Source organism: Muntiacus reevesi, chromosome 2, assembly GCF_963930625.1.
Source record: "Muntiacus reevesi chromosome 2, mMunRee1.1, whole genome shotgun sequence".
Lineage (NCBI taxonomy): Eukaryota > Metazoa > Chordata > Mammalia > Artiodactyla > Cervidae > Muntiacus > Muntiacus reevesi.
In genome coordinates, this window is record NC_089250.1 from 65456239 (window position 1) to 65470250 (window position 14012).

Genomic DNA, 14012 nt, shown 5'->3' on the forward strand with positions numbered 1-14012 from the left:
AAAAACAAACAAAAAAAATCTTTTTTTTCCTTTGGAATTCTGGTGATCATGTTGTTTCTTCTTGTTTTATGTCCATTCATTCGTTTATTGCCTGTACCCGGTGTGGCCAAGATATAATCACCTCTTTTTTAGTTCTCTGATTAACCTCTTGAGTTCCTACATGCTTTCCTGAGCAGAAAGTCCCACTGTCACTTTTTGAGGACACCCCTCATTCCACACTGCCCAAGAATATTTGGGGTTTACTTAGTCCAAAGGGAGTGAGTGCAGTCTTGGTTCCTAATGTCAGGCGGCGGTCCGTGATCTGTTCATGGGATGTTGTTCCTACCACTGCCAGATGGTGTCGCTGTTGAGCAGTGAGTTCCCCACAGCGCATCGTCTTCCTGTGTATTTACTGCGACCGCAGCTCTTCTCATCACCACATGGTGACGCTGTTGAGCAGCTAGCCCACAGAGCCTGTTCTCTCTGCCCCATACTTGGGCTCCAGCCTTGATGACTCCCTTGGTCCATGCTTTCTGCCCAGCCATTGCGCCTAAGCATAACACTAGACTAGAAGACAGAAGCCATTGGAGTTTTTAGTCAGTCAGATCCTCAGCTGCAATTAACATTTCCCCAGGACTCTCCAGATGGGGATTCCTAGGTGGTGCTAATGGTAGAGAACCCGCCTGCCAATGCGGGAGACATCCTGGGTGGGGGAGATCCCCGGGAGGCGGGCATGGCGACCCACTTCAGTATTATCACCTGGAGAATCCCAGGGACAGAAGAGCCTGGCGGACTACAGTCCATGGGGTCGCAAAGAGTCAGACACGACTGAAGCGACTTAGCAAGCATGTATGACTTTCCAGGCTGGTGTGAAAGCAAGATCACCAGCCCAGACCATCCTTGGATTCTTGGTGAATTTCTTGGGGCCCATGGGCCATCTTCTGCCATGGGACATCAGGCGTGGCTGTCTCAGGCCATTAGATGGATTCTAACAGCACTGTACTTGAAAGTGATAGAGCGGTCCTCCTGAGCTGCTGACTTTCGGTCTGAGACCAGAAGGATGAGGAAGAGTTTGAAACAGGCAGTGGGGTTTAGCGTGACATGAGCAGATTTAGTTATAACGTTGTGACCTCTGAAAGCAAGTGTTGGAGAGGCAAGAGTGGAAGGGGGCGGAAACAAATTAGTAGACTGTTGTCATGCAGACTTCTTCCAGGCTGATTATAGTAAAAACAGAGAGAAGCATTTGTAGTGGGGAAAAAAACAGATAAAAGTTTTTTTTTTAATTTAAAAAGAAAAATGTACATGCTTCTGCTAACAGCATTGATTCTCCATTAATAGAGGTAGACACTCTGGGGCCACACAGCGGAAGGGAGAGATATTGATCAAGCACAGCACACTAATGATTTCATTTAATCCTCACAGCACTTTCCATCCCCCAGAGTGGGACCTGTTCAATCCTTTTCGATTGAGTCACTCCCCGGATTACATATCTGGCAAGTGGCAGAGCTGGGATTCCTGCCCTTTCTGCCATCAGAGCCCAGGCTGTTTCCACTCCTCCCAGATGTCCAAATCTTGTCTGTTTGGGGCATGGCATATTAAAGGCAGGACTGCCAGGCTCAGTGGCCTGGGTCGTACACTGTAAAAAGACACCAGGCTGAAAGAACAAAATCCTTCCTCTAATTCATCTCCCAAGAAGGTGTACCTTTTTCTGTTTACACTTAATGGAAGCACTGAATAAGAACAGAAAAAAAGCAGCCTGTTAGGTTGGAAGGAGAGGATGAATGGGAGCATAGCATGGGATGAGGCCAGGAGGCTTTTAAGACTGTTAAAGACTCTGAATTTTGTTCCAAAAAGTAAGGGAAGCCATAGGAGAGTTTCGAGCAAGAGAAGGACACACTCCAAATCACATATTTTAGAGACCCCTCTGCCTGGGGTGGGAGCACAGCTGCTAAGTAGGGGACATAACCAGCCTCCCCTTTCCCTTCCCAAACCACCACTTCCTCTCCTATTACTCTCTTTGGAGATGGTCAGCCCGCTCCCATTCCTACCCTCTGCTTTCCAAGGCATTCAGGCAGCCCCTGTCCCCACTATCTATAGAAATGCGTGCAATTATCTCTTGTATCTAAAGACTGGTGAGTGGAACTCCGTGTGCCCTGGGGAGCTCTCGCTAACGGCTGAGAAATAGGCAGTTGTCTGGAGGTCTGGTGTGAAGAGCATCCCCCAGGACACTCCCAATTATCTGCCGCGCTGCCAGCAAAACCACTCCCGGAGCGGCTTCTCCCTTCAGGCTGAGCACTGCTTGCTCCAAGTGGTGGCTAATGGGTACGGGGTTTCTTTGGGGATGCTGAAAATCTAAAATTAGATTGTGGTGATGTTTGCACAACCCTGTGAATATGCTAAAAACCACTCAACTTACCCTTGAAATGGGTGAATGTTATGGTGTGTGAGATTCATGTCAACAAAGGTGTTGGAAGGGAAAAAGAAAAAGAATTGCTCCCTCTGGACTGCCTGAAACCTCATCATCAGAGCAGCTTCACTTCTGGTTAATCATTGCCCTCTTGGGGTTCCTTCTGGCAATTCTGATTTAAATGTGAAGGAGGGGTACCCAAGAGAAGAGGAGGTGTCAACCCGAGCCGTCCTGAGCTGCACAGCTTTCCAAATGGTACTTAATCTCTCTGATCCTCTATTTCCTCCTCTGAAAAGTAGAGGTAAAACCTTGCCCTCCTCTTTGGCATGAGGTTGTTGGGAAGAGGGAGTGGTACTGGTGATAAGTTCGTGACGTGGTGATTAAGAGCAGGGGCCGTGGTCCCAGACACCATGGGTTCACGTCCCTGCTCCGCTTTTAATCAGATGTGTGACTTTGAGCAATTAAATCCCTGTCCTTCAATCTTCTCATCTGTAAAATGAGGATCATAGTAATAATGGGAGATGGTGATGGACAGGGAAACCTGGCGCGCTGCAGTCCACAGGGTCACAAAAAGTCAGACACGACTGAGCAACTGAACAACAACAAATAATAGTAACTACCTCATAGAGTTGTTATGAGAATCACATCTATGTGAAATCTGTATTATGGGATCTGACAAACAGTAATCAAAGTCGACACTAATCATTAACAAACCACTAATTCTCACTATACTGTAAGGACTGTATCTGACTTGCCAGTTATATTCTCAATGCCTGCCATACGGTTGACTCTCAATAAGCATTTCTTTTTAAAAGGTCCAGATTTAAATCCACCTCTGCATGGCTCAGAGCCACTTTGTGATGATTTTCAAAGTATGAGCCAAGGCTGGCTGCCTGACCCCGAGAATCAGAACCACAGCCTAGCTGGAAATCTGGGTTCAGTGATGGATTCACTGTGTGGCTGGACTTCCCTCTCTTGGTCTCAGCCTCCCCATCTGTAAAAGCAAGGGCCCTCTGGACTTCCAGGAGAAGAATCCAATAAAGTGAGCTCCGGCAAATATTACAGAATTTTTTCTTGCTGAGACATTTTCATTTTAACAGAAGCTCCTTAGGGTCCCCAAAGCTATTAAGACCTGGTAAAATGAGGCTAGATTGGATTTTAGATGCTGCCAATTGCAGAGGCAGAGAAGGGGTGGAGGGAGACATAGGGTGGTCTTCGAGTTCCTTATCATTTCCTGAGGGGAGGAGTTGCATGTCCTCATGGCTGGTCCTGCTCCAGAGGTGTCCTGACATCCTAAGTAAGGGACACAGTCTCGAACCAAACTGGATGTCACTGACTACAATTTTTTTTTTTCTTTTTCTTTTCGGTGAATCCACATGCCTCAGGGCTCATGTGTATGTGTGTAACTGTATGTGTGTGTGTTTCCATGCACACACACAGATCTGCAAGTAACCAGGTTGGCGGGAGAGGCTGCCATAAATATTAACATCAAACCCTTCAGTGCGCTGCAGAGATCCAGAATGGCAGGTCTTCACAACATCCTTCTCTTCAGCTAGAGTCGATGTGCTCAGGAGTGCAGGCACCATCACAGAAAACTGCCTGGAAAGTACAGAATGAAGAGGGGTGTAGAATCCCTGAGCTTGGAGGGAACTCGGATCCCAGTTAGTCTCCTGTTTGCAACGTACGATTCAAGATCTGTGCCACTTGGGATCTTGTTAGAAATACAGAGTCTCAGCTCCCAAAGGAAACTAATGAATCAGAATTTGCATTTAACAAGATCCCTGGCGTATACACATTCCACAGCTTCCTTATCTGTTCAACCATTGACAGGCTCTTGGGTCGTTTCCGTGTCCTGGCTACTGTGAATAATGGGGTAATAAGCATGAAGGTGCAGACATCTCTTCCACATTCTGTTTTCGTTTCCTTTGCGTGTATATCCAGAAGTGGAATTGCTGGATCATATGGTAGGTCTACTTTTTTTTTTTTGGTAGGTCTCTTTTTAATTTTTTTGAGAGATATCCATATTCTTCCCCTAGTGGCTATACCAATTTACATTCCCACCCACAGTATAAGCATCCCCTTATCTCTACATGCAGTTTACATATATACACAATGATATATTATTCAGCTGTAAGAAAGGAGGCGATCCTGACACTTGCAACCTTGGACCTTGAGGACATTATGCTAAGCAAAATATAAGTAAATAAAAACTATATGATGCTATTTATAGGCAGAATCTAAAAAGGTTAAGCTCCTAAAAGCAGAGTTGAATGGTGATTACCAGGAGCCAGGGGTTCGGTGGGAGTGGGGGTAGGGGAATTAGGGAGACAGTGTTTGAGGCTCCAAACTTGGATCTCATAGGAAAATAAGTCCTAATTTATTATTATTACTTAAGGTCTAACGCACAGCATAGAATTACAGACAACGATGCTCTATCATAAACTTCAAAGTTGCTAAGAGACTAGATCTTGAATGTTTCCATTACAAAAATGAAGTGATAATTAATTGTATGCTTGGGTAGAAGTGTCAGCTGATGTTACAGTGGTGATCCTATTACAGTATATAAATATGTCACGTCAACACATTGTACTACACCTTAAATTTACAATTACATCTCAATGAAAATAAATTATAAAATAAGAGGGACCAATAAACAAGATCCCCAGAATCTGAGAAATGCTGTCCTAGTCTACCACCTTCCTCTGCCTTCAGAGGCAAAGTGAGGATCAGAGAAGGCCGTGGTTCTCCCCCATGTCACACAGACCATCAGGAGTAGACAGGGATCCAGGCTTCCTGGCTGCCAGCCCATCACATGTTTCGGCTCTGTGTTTCTGCAGCTTCCTTCTCCTGGACAGCTCTTGGCTCTCTCCTCTGCAAAACTTCATGTGACCTTCAAGACCCAAGAGGATGTCACCTCTCTGCAGAAGGTGCCCTCAGAGACATCCTTGGTGGCAGAGCAAATTTGCTGTGTCCTCTTAGTTCTGTCTTTTGCTGGCCACTGTCCCCACACCAGACCTGTGCTGACCTTGGGGAAGAATCCCCAGCTCTCCAGGAGAGGAAGGGATTTGCTACAAAAGGTCAATAACAAAGAAGAAATACTCATTGTGCAACTGTGTCGATCAGGGTCCAGGCAGGAAACAGAATCCAGCTCAGATGGTTCTTAGGATTGGAATGAAGGGGCTATTTATAGAGCTGGGGGACAGGCTGAAGGAAACCCGTGAAGGATGGGAAGCCCCCAGGAACTAGCCTCCCTAGGCTTGAGGCAGCAAAGAAAGGAGTTGAGATGTCCCAGCGTTGGGGGATGCTGGAGTCGAGGGCAGGGGATGTCAGGAAGGATGCAGTCACAGCCAGACTGAGATCCAGAGCAAAGAAGGAGCAGGAAGAAGTGCCCTAACCCGCTCTCTTCCTGACCTCTGACCTCTTGCCCTGCTGCCCCACGGCTAAGCCCAACAACAGATAAGGAAAATGAGTCATCACGCCCAAGGTCATTTAGCAGCCAAGCCACAGTTCAAACCCAGGCCACCTGGTCCCAGAGTTCATGCCCTTAACCCTTCACTTTTCCACTTTAAGTTCATTCACTCAATTATCTACTATGTGCAGCTCAGTATTCCAGGCACTGTGGTTTCCAAACTCCGGGTTACCTGATTTCCTTTTGAGACTTCGGTCATCAGAACATAGGAAACACTACTGTGTTAAGAGGGAGAGGGTTTTCTCTGCTGTAGGACTTGATGGTAGGGGGAGTGACAAGTGGCCTTGGCTTTTGTGGAGGAGGAGGTCAGCCCAGCGGAGGAAAAATCCAAGGGTTCTGACCCGTATGGGACTCATGCTGCTCTGAGGGGCCTCTGCTGGTCCTGGGTCACCAGCAGGGAACTTGAGCTGGGAATTGGCACTGAGAAATGGGATATTTCCTGCCATGTTGTTACCTAGTCCAAGCTCACTCTGCTTGCCACACGACAGGCCAATGAATCCGAGAGACGAGATGTTGAGGCAAGGAAGAGAGTTTATTCAGGAAGCAACTGACCCAGAAGATGGCAGGCTAGCACCTTAAAATAACCAACTTATTGGGGTCTGAATGCTGGGTTATTTTATAGATCAGAGAGAAAGAAGCAATGAGGAACTAGAGTCAAAAGGCAGAATAGAGAGAGAGAGACAGTGGGGAAGCAAAACGAAAGGGTCTTCAGTCTTGTAAAACATCTCCAAGGGAATGGTCAGCCTTTGGAAGGGGTGTGTTAATCTCTTCTATTCACAGGTGGGCAAGAACAAGTTCAGTTCAGTTCAGTTGCTCAGTCATTTCCAACTCTTTGCGACCTCATGGACTGCAGCACACCAGGCTTCCCTGTCCATCACCAACTCCCGGAGCTTGCTCAAACCCCCATCCATCGAGTCGTGATGCCATCCAACCATCTCATCCTCTGTCATCTCCTTCTCCTCTTGCTTTCAATCTTTCCCAGCATCAGGGTCTTTTCCAATGAATCAGTTCTTCGCATCAGGTGGCCAAAGTATTGGAGCTTCAGCTTCAGCATCAGTCCTCACAATGAATATTCAAGGCTGATTTCCTTTAGGATGAACTGGTTGGCTCTCCTTGCAGTCCAAGGGACTCTCAAGAGTCTTCTCCAACACCACAGTTCAAAAGTATCAATTCTTCGGTGCTCAGCTTTCTTTATAATTCAACTCTCACATCCATACATGACTACTGGAAAAACCATAGCTTTGACTAGATGGACTTTGGCGGCAGAGTAATGTCTCTGCTTTTTAATATGCTGCCTAGGTTGGTCATAGCTTTTCTTCCAAGGAGCAAGCATATTTTAATTTCATGGCTGCAGTCACCATCTGCAATGATTTTGGAGCCCAGGAAAATAAAGTCGGTCACTGTTTCCATTGTTTCCCCATCTATTTGCCATGAAGTGATGCGACCGGTTGCCATGATCTTAGTTTTCTGAATGTTGAACCTTAAGCCAGCTTTCCCACTCTCCTCTTTTCCACTCACTTTCATCAAGAGGCTTCTCAGTTCCTCTTTACTTTCTGCCAAAAGGGTGGTGTCATCCGCAATCTGAGGTTATTGATATTTCTCCCGGCAATATTGATTCCAGCTTGTGCTTCATCCAGCCCAATATTTCACATGATGTACTCTGCATATAAGTTAAGTAACCAAGGTGACAATATACAGCCTTGACATACTCCTTTTCTGATTTGGAACCAGTCTGTTGTTCCATGTCCAGTTCTAACTGTTGCTTCCTGATCTGCGTACAGATTTCTCAGGAGGCAGGTCAGGTAGTCTGGTATTCCCATCTCTTGAAGAATTTTCCATAGTTTGTTGTGATCCACACAGTCAAAGGATTTGGTGTAGTCAATAAAGCAGAAGTAGATGTTTTTCTGGAACTCTCTTGCTTTTTCTATGATCCAACAGATGTTGGCAATTTGATCTCTGGTTTCTCTGCCATTTCTAAATCCAACTTGAATATCTGCAAGTTCACAGTTCATGAACTGTTGAAGCCTGGCTTGGAGAATTTTAAGCATTACTTTGCCAGTGTGTGAGATGAGTGCAATTGTGCAGTAGTTTGAACATTCTTTGGCATTGCCCTTCTTTGGGATTGGAATGAAAACTAACCTTTTCCAGTCCTGTGGCCACTGCTGAGTTTTCCAAATTTGCTGGCATATTGAGTGCAGCACTGTAACAGCATCATCCTTTAGGAGTTGAAACAGCTGTGCTGGAATTCCGTCACCTCCACTAGCTTTGTTCATAGTGATGCTTCCTAAGGCCCACTTGACTTTGGACTCCAGGATATCTCACTCTAGATGAGTGGTCACACCATTGTGGTTATCTGGGTCATGAAGATCTTTTTTGTGTAGTTCTAACAAAGGCACCTTAATTTACATTCAAGCAGAGGGGTAGGGTCCTCCAGGCAAGCTGGTAAGTATGATTATAATAACAAGAGCAATGAAAAGCAAGTCAAGGAAACAGTGTCCAACATGGAGTCAGAATTGGCTTCCTCCCCGCAACAACATGAATAAACAAAGAATACCTGTCCTCTAGCAGCTGTCAGACTGCAGTCACTCCCGAAGGTGAGCCCTGAGAAAACTCAGGCTGTGAAAACACAGGTTACTGGCCCCAAAGAGCTGAGGTGCATGTCAAATAAATGATTTCAGTGAGTCCAGACTCTTGTATCTTCCCATACATAGAAAAGAGCTGAATTGCTTAACTTGGGGTATCTGGTTTTCTTTAACAATAATTCTTTGATGTTCAGACTACCTGCCCTTTATTGGACAATTTTTGAATAACCTGGCTCCCCACCTTGCCTGCTTGGAGCAGTTCTCTCAGGGTTACTTGAGATGCTGTCTCCCAGGCTTGAAGTCCTAAAAATTTGCACTAAATAAAATATAACTCCCAGCTTTCAGGTGGTGAATATTTTTTGAGTCTACAGCACCTGTGGGGGTGGATGCCAGGACTGGGGCCCTGGGGCAGGCTGTCGGGCTGGGGGAAGGTTTAAGGTCCAAAGCTCACTACTACGGGGAGTCCTGCCCCTGCAAACAGCCCCCAGTCTGGATATTCTGACTGCTGCCAAAGGAAGGGTGACTTCTGTGTCCCCATGAGGTCCTCACTCTCCAGACTGTCTCCCCTTCCCCCCATCTCCAAGGTGAAAAAGCCCCTGGGAGTTACCTGCTCTATTCCCTTCATTTTACAAGGGAAACAGAGGCACTCGAGGAAACAGGGCTTGCTGGGGGTCCGCGGCCAGGCAGGGGCCAGGTGGGAACCCTGGTTTACGGGTTTCCAGCCCAGAGCCCCCCACTTTGCCCTGGCAGGCTGAGTCCAGGGAGCAGAGGCCCCCAGGCACACTGCCGCCAGGCCTTTGTCCTTGCTCTTTGCTGGCCTGTTAGAGCTTTTTCCAAAGGCCGCTCCTCCTCATCCTTAGGTCCCTGCTCAGCCCGTCACCTCAGAGAAGGCTTCTCTGACCATGGTTTTGGAATGGCTCCCCACAAAGGCGGGTTCAAATCCCTGATGGGTGACAATGGCTTAATCACTTCGCCCCTCTGAGCCTGTTTCTTCAGCTCAAAAGGAGATTAAAAAGGGCTGCTGTAGGCTGAGAGGTGGCAATGTAGCATAAGCAGCATGGGGCCCCCCACATAGTAGGTGCTCAATAAATGCTGGTTTCCTGCCAGTTCCCACCCGATACTGGAAGGAACACAGGACTCAAAAGGTTCAGCACTTCCCCCAGGAGCACCTAGGTTACTTTCAGGGGTTGGGGTGGGGACAGAGGAGTCTGAAATGCTCAGCCCAATGGATACAAACAACTGGGCACAGAGAAGCCCAGTATGGGCTTCCCTGCACTTGGTGTGGGGTTCAGACCCCAAGCCCAATTCCAGTGTCTTTTATGGCTCTGCCACAGTCAGGATGTTGAGGCATTCCAAAGACACATCCAATTTCAAGGAGAGGGCACAGAGACCTCAGCTTTTGATCGAAAGAGTATCAAAGAATTTGTGGACATATTTTTGTGCTAAGTTGCTTTAGTAGTGTTCAACTGTTTGTGACCCCAATGGACTGCAACCCGCCAAGCTCCTCTGTCCACAGGATTTCCCAGGCAAGAATACTGGAGTGGGTTGCCATTTCCTCCTCCAGCAGGACATATTTTTAAAAGATCACAATTACAGAAAAGCAGAAAGTGGCTTGTGGTTCCCAGATGGAGCTGATGGTAAAGAACCCACCTGCCAATCCAGGAGACAGGAGATTCTCGTTCGATCCCTGGGGTGGGAAGATCCCCTGGAGGAGGGCAGGCAGGAGTTCAAGGATTGGTCAAGTTGCCTTCCAGCAACTTTTACCACCAGCAGGGTTTGAGAAAACCTGTTTCCCAATAGGAGATAGGAAGGATGGGATGGGGTGGGGAAATTTTTTTTACAGAAACAAAGTTGAGTATAACTCAACTGGCTTTGATTCCCGGTTCTGCCACCTGCCAGGGTGTGTGAGCTTGAGCCGGTGACATGGCCTCTCGGAGCCTCAGCTTCCTTGTCTATAAAATCCAGGCCTTCCTGGAAATGAACGTGGGGCCTTTTTGTGAGAAGGGTGGATGGAGTGTCACCTGGACCCAGGCCAACCAACCCTCTCTCCCAGGCGGTGCCAACGGGGTTTTTAAATGACCCGTGACCCCAACAGTGTTGCAAGCAGGTTCCAGTCACTCAGCCTCCCCTTCCTGATGCCCAGAACACACCCCGCTCAGGAGCCGCCCCAGTCCTCAGGCCTCGGCTATTTAAGGGAGCTGGGCCCAGCCAGAGGCTGCGACAGATCCAGCCCAGCCCCCTGGGAATCCAGGATGGTGACCTCGGCGGGCACCCTGTCCTCTCTCCTGCTGGGAACGCTGCTCACATTCACCTCCGGGGCCCTGGGGGCCAATCCCGGCCTGGTCGTCAGGATCACCGACCGGGGCTTGGAGTACGGTAGGGAGCCGCGGCTGTCGGCTGGGTTGGCTGACCTGCTTGGCCCCAGGCTGCTCTGGGGACAGCTGGGGACACAGAGGGGACTCTCTCCCTCAGGGTGGCTGCAGGCTTCCCGGTCAGGCAGCCCTGGCTCGGGGTCTGGCCTTGTCACCCAACCGTTGGGCCGCATTGGGCACGTTGCTTGTCTTAGCCAGGTTCCCACTAGCCAACAGAGATAAAGATTTGGGGGTGAATGTTTGGTTTGGGAGCTGATTCCAGGAAACACTGTAGCAGGATTGTCACATGAGATGGGGACAGAAGACAACCAGGAGAGGCATGTCAGTGAGCCAGCTACCGCCCCTATGCTGGGAACAGTTTTGCTGGAAAATTCTTGCTCGAGTTTGAAAACACATGCCTTAGAACCAGAGGTTAGAATGATGGTGACCACTCAGAAGGGCACAGAGAGCCTCCAGCGGTGCTGAGAAGGCCCGGTGTTTTGGGTGCATAAACATGTAAAAATTACCTCACAGTAGGTTCCCTGGTGGCTCTGATGATAAACAATCTGCCTGCAATGCAGGAGACCCAGGTTTGATCCCTGGGTTGGGAAGATCCCCTAGAGAAGGGCATGACAACCCACTCCAGTATTCTTGCCTGGAGAATTCAACGGACAGAGGAGCCTGGTTGGGCTACAGTCTGTGGGGTCACAAAGAGTCAGACAGGACTGAGCGACTAACACACACCTTAAATAAGACAAGTGTCCTTTAGGTTGTGCTTCTACAGATGTTATACTTCAATTTTAAAGAATGGACAAAAGTAGAACTGTATTTTATTTTTATTGATGTATAGTTGATTTACAGTAATGTGTTAGTTTCAGGTATAGAGCAAAATGATTCAGTTCTTTGCAGATTATATTCCACTATAGGTTATTACAAGATATTAAATATAATTCCCTGTGCTATGCAGTAAATCCCTGTTGCTTGTTTATTATATATATAGTCATTCATATCTATTTATCATATACTCCTAATTTGTCCTGCCATCCACATTCCATAATCATGTCTGTTTTCAAAGTCTGTGAGCTTCTTTCTGTTTTGAATAACAATTCATTTGTAATTTTTTTTTAAAGAAGTTAAAACAAAGCCTCAGAAATTATCTGTCCAAGGGGCAAGGGATTGGGGGTATTTATATACCACTCCCCACAGTACTTGATGGAGAGCTGCTCCTCACATATATGGAGCCTCAATTGCCTTATCTGTTCAAATGGGATAATAACATTCCCTCAGGAAGAGTTGTTGGGAGCCCAGATTGGCTGGAGTCAGAGATAAGACAATCAAGGAGGCCTTCTTGGAGGAGGTAAGGTAGAAATGATATATGAAAGTTAGCCAGAGACAAGGGATAGCGTTTTGGCAGAGTACCAGCTCCTGCATGTGCGGGAGAGAGGGCTGCAAAGCGGTGAGAGGCAGAGCGCTCTTTCGGGGAGCTCAGTGGTCATCTGTGTACACACACCCACTCCAAGGACAGAATCCTGGGTCTCTCGTACCTCCAAATAAACAGAAAGTCCTAGTGTAAATACTGTTTATATTGAAACTCTAGATCAGGCAAAATTTGCCTCTTGTTCCTCTCCACTGTGTAAATGTAACCAATCCCTCTAGAGCTGGACATTTTGGTTCCTTTCCATATTTTTAAACAAGATCCACCCTGCTTTGACCTCCTGGGTGTTTACCGAGTGCTTCGTGTGTGCCAGGCACCATGCAAGAGCGCTTTTTATCCTGCCAGACTCCTTTTGGCTTTGCAAAGATCTCTCTCTTTTTTTAAACATTTTTCTTTTCTTAGATTTTTTTTTTGTTGTTAATAATTTTATTTATTTATTTATTTAGGCTTTGCTGAGTCTTCACTGTTGTACGGGCTTTCTCTAGATCTGGCGAGCGAGGACGGTTCTCTAGTTGTAGCACGTGGGCTCCTCATTGTGGTGGCTCCTCTCGTTGTGGACCACAGGCTCTAAAGTGCCGGGGCTCAGTAGTTGTTTCACATGGGACCCTCGGCAGGTGGAGTCTTCCCAGACTAGGGATTGAACCCGTGTCCCCTGCATTGGCAGGAGGACTCTTAACCACTGGACCACCACGGAAGCCCTGCAGTGATCTCTTTTAATCCTCATGCCACCCCAGTGAGGAAAGTATTGCTGTCATTGCTTTTGGACAGACAGAGAAGGCCAAGGTTGAGGACTTGCTCAAGGTCACCCAGCAAGAAAGACGCCAATGCCAGGATCCTAGCCCTAAAGTCCTTGCAGTCTCTTCTACACAGGCTAGACACTGTGAAGGGCAGGAAAGAGGCCCCGCTACCAAGCACACAGCACTCCTTCCTCGTGGAGCTGCTGGCAAAGACAGACACCCTGTCTCCTCACCCATAAAATGGGCATGAACATAACCAGCCCACCTGGCATGCCCTGATGCTCCTGAATATCTCTCCTGCCACTTCGTGCTCTTGGGCATGCATATGTGCTTAGTCACTTCAGTTGTGTCCGACTCTTTGCAACCCCATGGACTGTAGCCCGCCAGGCTCCTCCATCCAAGGGGATTCTCCAAGCAAGAATACTGGAGTGGGTTGCCATTCCCTCCTCCAGGGGATCTTCCCGACCCAGGGACCAAACCTGTGGCTCCTGCCACTCCTGCATGGCAGGCAGATTCTTTACCCACAGAGTTCCCTGGAAAGCCCCTGGTGCTCTAGAGGGGCTCAATAACCTGCAACCATAAAAATGCTAATCAGGAAGTTGGCCTCTCCCCAGGGCAGGTAGGAGCCACGGAAGGGTTTAGAGGGAGGGAAGCAGGCTGACCAGGCTGACTCCCAGCTTTTTTGTGTCCTCAGTGGCCCAAGAGGAGCTGTTGGCCCTGCAGAGTAAGCTGCACAAAGTCACGCTGCCCAACTTTGACGGGGACGTCAGGATCAAACATTTCGGCAGAGTGGACTATGAATTCCACAGGTGGGGCTCCAGGGTGGCCGGGTGTCCAGAGAGGAAGGGCGAGAGAGCCCCAGGATGGCCTAAGACCTCTCTGGGGCAGGCAGTGGTGGGATGGTTCCTCGGAGAGTTCAGAGGGAAGCTCTGGAAGGAACTTGGGCCCTTCATTCATTAATACAACAAATGTTAATGAAGAACCACTAGCTATGTGACCTGAGCCTTTGTTTCCTTATCTGTAAAATGGGGATAGCTTTCTGTCTCTTTGGA

General features: G+C 47.8%; 1 protein-coding gene across 1 annotated transcript in view; it reads left to right on the forward strand.

The window, feature by feature from the left end:
• Positions 1–10688: 10688 nt before the first annotated feature.
• Positions 10689–14012, forward strand: part of LBP (lipopolysaccharide binding protein) — a 31596-nt gene continuing 28272 nt past the window's right edge. The window contains exons 1-2 of the mRNA XM_065919777.1: positions 10689–10813; positions 13655–13769. Coding sequence (XP_065775849.1) covers positions 10690–10813; positions 13655–13769 — 239 coding nt within the window. The 5' untranslated portion in view covers position 10689. The remainder of the gene's footprint in view (positions 10814–13654; positions 13770–14012) is intronic.